The 1,933-nt window shown below is 59.3% G+C and overlaps 1 protein-coding gene across 1 annotated transcript in view; it reads left to right on the top strand.

The window, feature by feature from the left end:
* Nucleotides 1-1,933, top strand: part of MAN2A2 (mannosidase alpha class 2A member 2) — a 53,939-nt gene continuing 52,006 nt past the window's right edge. The window contains 2 exon segments of the mRNA XM_006769602.2: nt 1-16; nt 1,026-1,175. Of these exon segments, the coding sequence (XP_006769665.1) occupies nt 1,044-1,175 (132 nt within the window). The 5' untranslated portion in view covers nt 1-16; nt 1,026-1,043.

The following is a 1,933-nucleotide window of genomic DNA, read 5'->3' as shown; positions in this document are numbered from 1 at the left end:
TCTCTCCGCGGAGCAGGCAAGTGGGGGCCCGCGGGCCCGAAGTTACCTTCCTGTCCGGCCTGTCCCCTCCCTACCCAGGGGACCCCTTCAGCAGCGATCACTGCTGGCTTCCCGGGGGGGTCCCCCAAATGCTGTCCAAACGGAGGGTTTAAGTTACCTCCTGCGGCATCGGGACTAGCGGGGAAGGCACGGAGGACTCGGTCTGTGTGAGTGGCATCAGCTGCTCGTTTTTTTCAATCCGTTCTGTATTTCCTAATGGGAGCAGAGCCGTGCCCGCCGAGTGCCAGCCTGGTCCCCGAGGGCAGGGAGGAAGGCTTTCCTGTGAGTCTCTGTGGGTCTTTAAATCAAAATAGCTGTTGATTCCTCTGGAACTAGAACCACGTGGTCCAGGAGCCAGGACGCCCACCTGCTGTGCCCGCTGTGTCTTCCTGGATCAGCTCTTGGGGGGCTGGTTCCATCAGGAGGGTGTGTGGTGACCTCTGGAGTCAGAGCGGGGAAGTTTGTTATCTCGCGTGTGTGTGTGTTTTTTTAAAAATATATTTTATTGATTTTTTTACAGAGAGGAAGGGAGAGAGAGAGTTAGAAACATCGATGAGAGAGAAACATCGATCAGCCGCCTCCTGCACATCTCCCACTGGGGATGTGCCCGCAACCCAGGCACATGCCCTTGACCGGAATCGAACCTGGGACCCTTCAGTCCGCAGGCCAAGGCTCTATCCACCGAGCCAAATCGGTTTGGGCTCGCGTGTTTTTTATAGCATCCGCCTCGGGGGAGACATCTGCTCTCCCCGAGGAGAAGGAGGAGGAGGAGGCAAGACCAGCCTCAGAGAGTAGGGTCCCCGCGGGGTGAGGACCCACACCGGGCGGGCGCTGGGACTTGCTGCTCCGGAGCTCGCTGTTCTGGGGAGTCGGGCAAATAGAGGTTCCTGGGGAGCAGCTCTTGGGATCCCCTTGGGGCGTTTGGTGGAAAGATCCCCAAAACGGGGGTTTGGCTGATGGAGCTGAATACGGTGCCCTCCTGCCAGGTGTGTGCGGCGGCCAGGATGAAGCTGAAGAAGCAGGTGACGGTGTGTGGGGCCGCGGTCTTCTGCGTGGCCGTCTTCTCGCTCTATCTCATGCTGGACCGAGTGCAACACGACCCTGCCCGGCACCAGAACGGCGGGAACTTCCCCCGGGTGAGTCAGGCCTGGCGGCTGAGGTCTTCACGCACACGTCGCCAGGGCTCAGCACCCGGCCGGAGGGCCATGTCCGCCCAGGACAAGAACACTGCTTCCCCCTGGGCAGCTTTTCCAGAAACCCAGGAGCTAAAAACAATGATGCCACAGAAGGGGGAGGGGGAAATAGCATGATGGACTACTGCTCTGTCTTGGGAATTCTTTTTTTTTTCTTTTTGATATATTTTTATTGATTTCAGAGAGGAAGAGCGAGAGAGAGAGAGAGAGAGAAACATCCATGATGAGAGAGAATCACTGATCGGCTGCCTCCTGCACGCCCCACACTGAGGATCAAGCCCGCAACCTGGGCATGTGCCCTTGACCAGAATCGAACCTGGGACCTTTCACAGGCCGATGCTCTATCCACTGAGCCAAACGGGCTAGGGCGGTCTCCGGAATTCTTGGCAGATATTGCTAATGGATTGCACCGTGCGTTCCCACGGGGCCCGGATGCAGTCCTTGTGGGCACACAGGCGGCGCCAGGTGGAGAATAGGCATGTGAGGTGACACCTCGGCCTCCCGGAGCTAGAGGGCGAGGGTGCTCCCAGCCCAAGTGGATCCCAAGTAGATTCGAGCCTCTTCCCTTATCTGGCCAGAGCCGTTGCCCCATAGGCTCGTGGTTCTGCCTTCCTCAGGGCTGGCCAGGGTCACAGTCGGGCCTCAGGTGCGGGGCGCAGGCCGAGGGCCCCCCCGAGGCGGCAGGCAGGAGCGGAGGGTGA

The sequence above is a fragment of the Myotis davidii genome, unplaced genomic scaffold (genome assembly GCF_000327345.1).
Source record: "Myotis davidii unplaced genomic scaffold, ASM32734v1 scaffold324, whole genome shotgun sequence".
In the NCBI taxonomy this organism is placed as follows: domain Eukaryota; kingdom Metazoa; phylum Chordata; class Mammalia; order Chiroptera; family Vespertilionidae; genus Myotis; species Myotis davidii.
The sequence above is the reverse complement of the archived record's forward strand: the minus strand, read 5'-3'. Positions and strand labels throughout refer to the sequence as shown.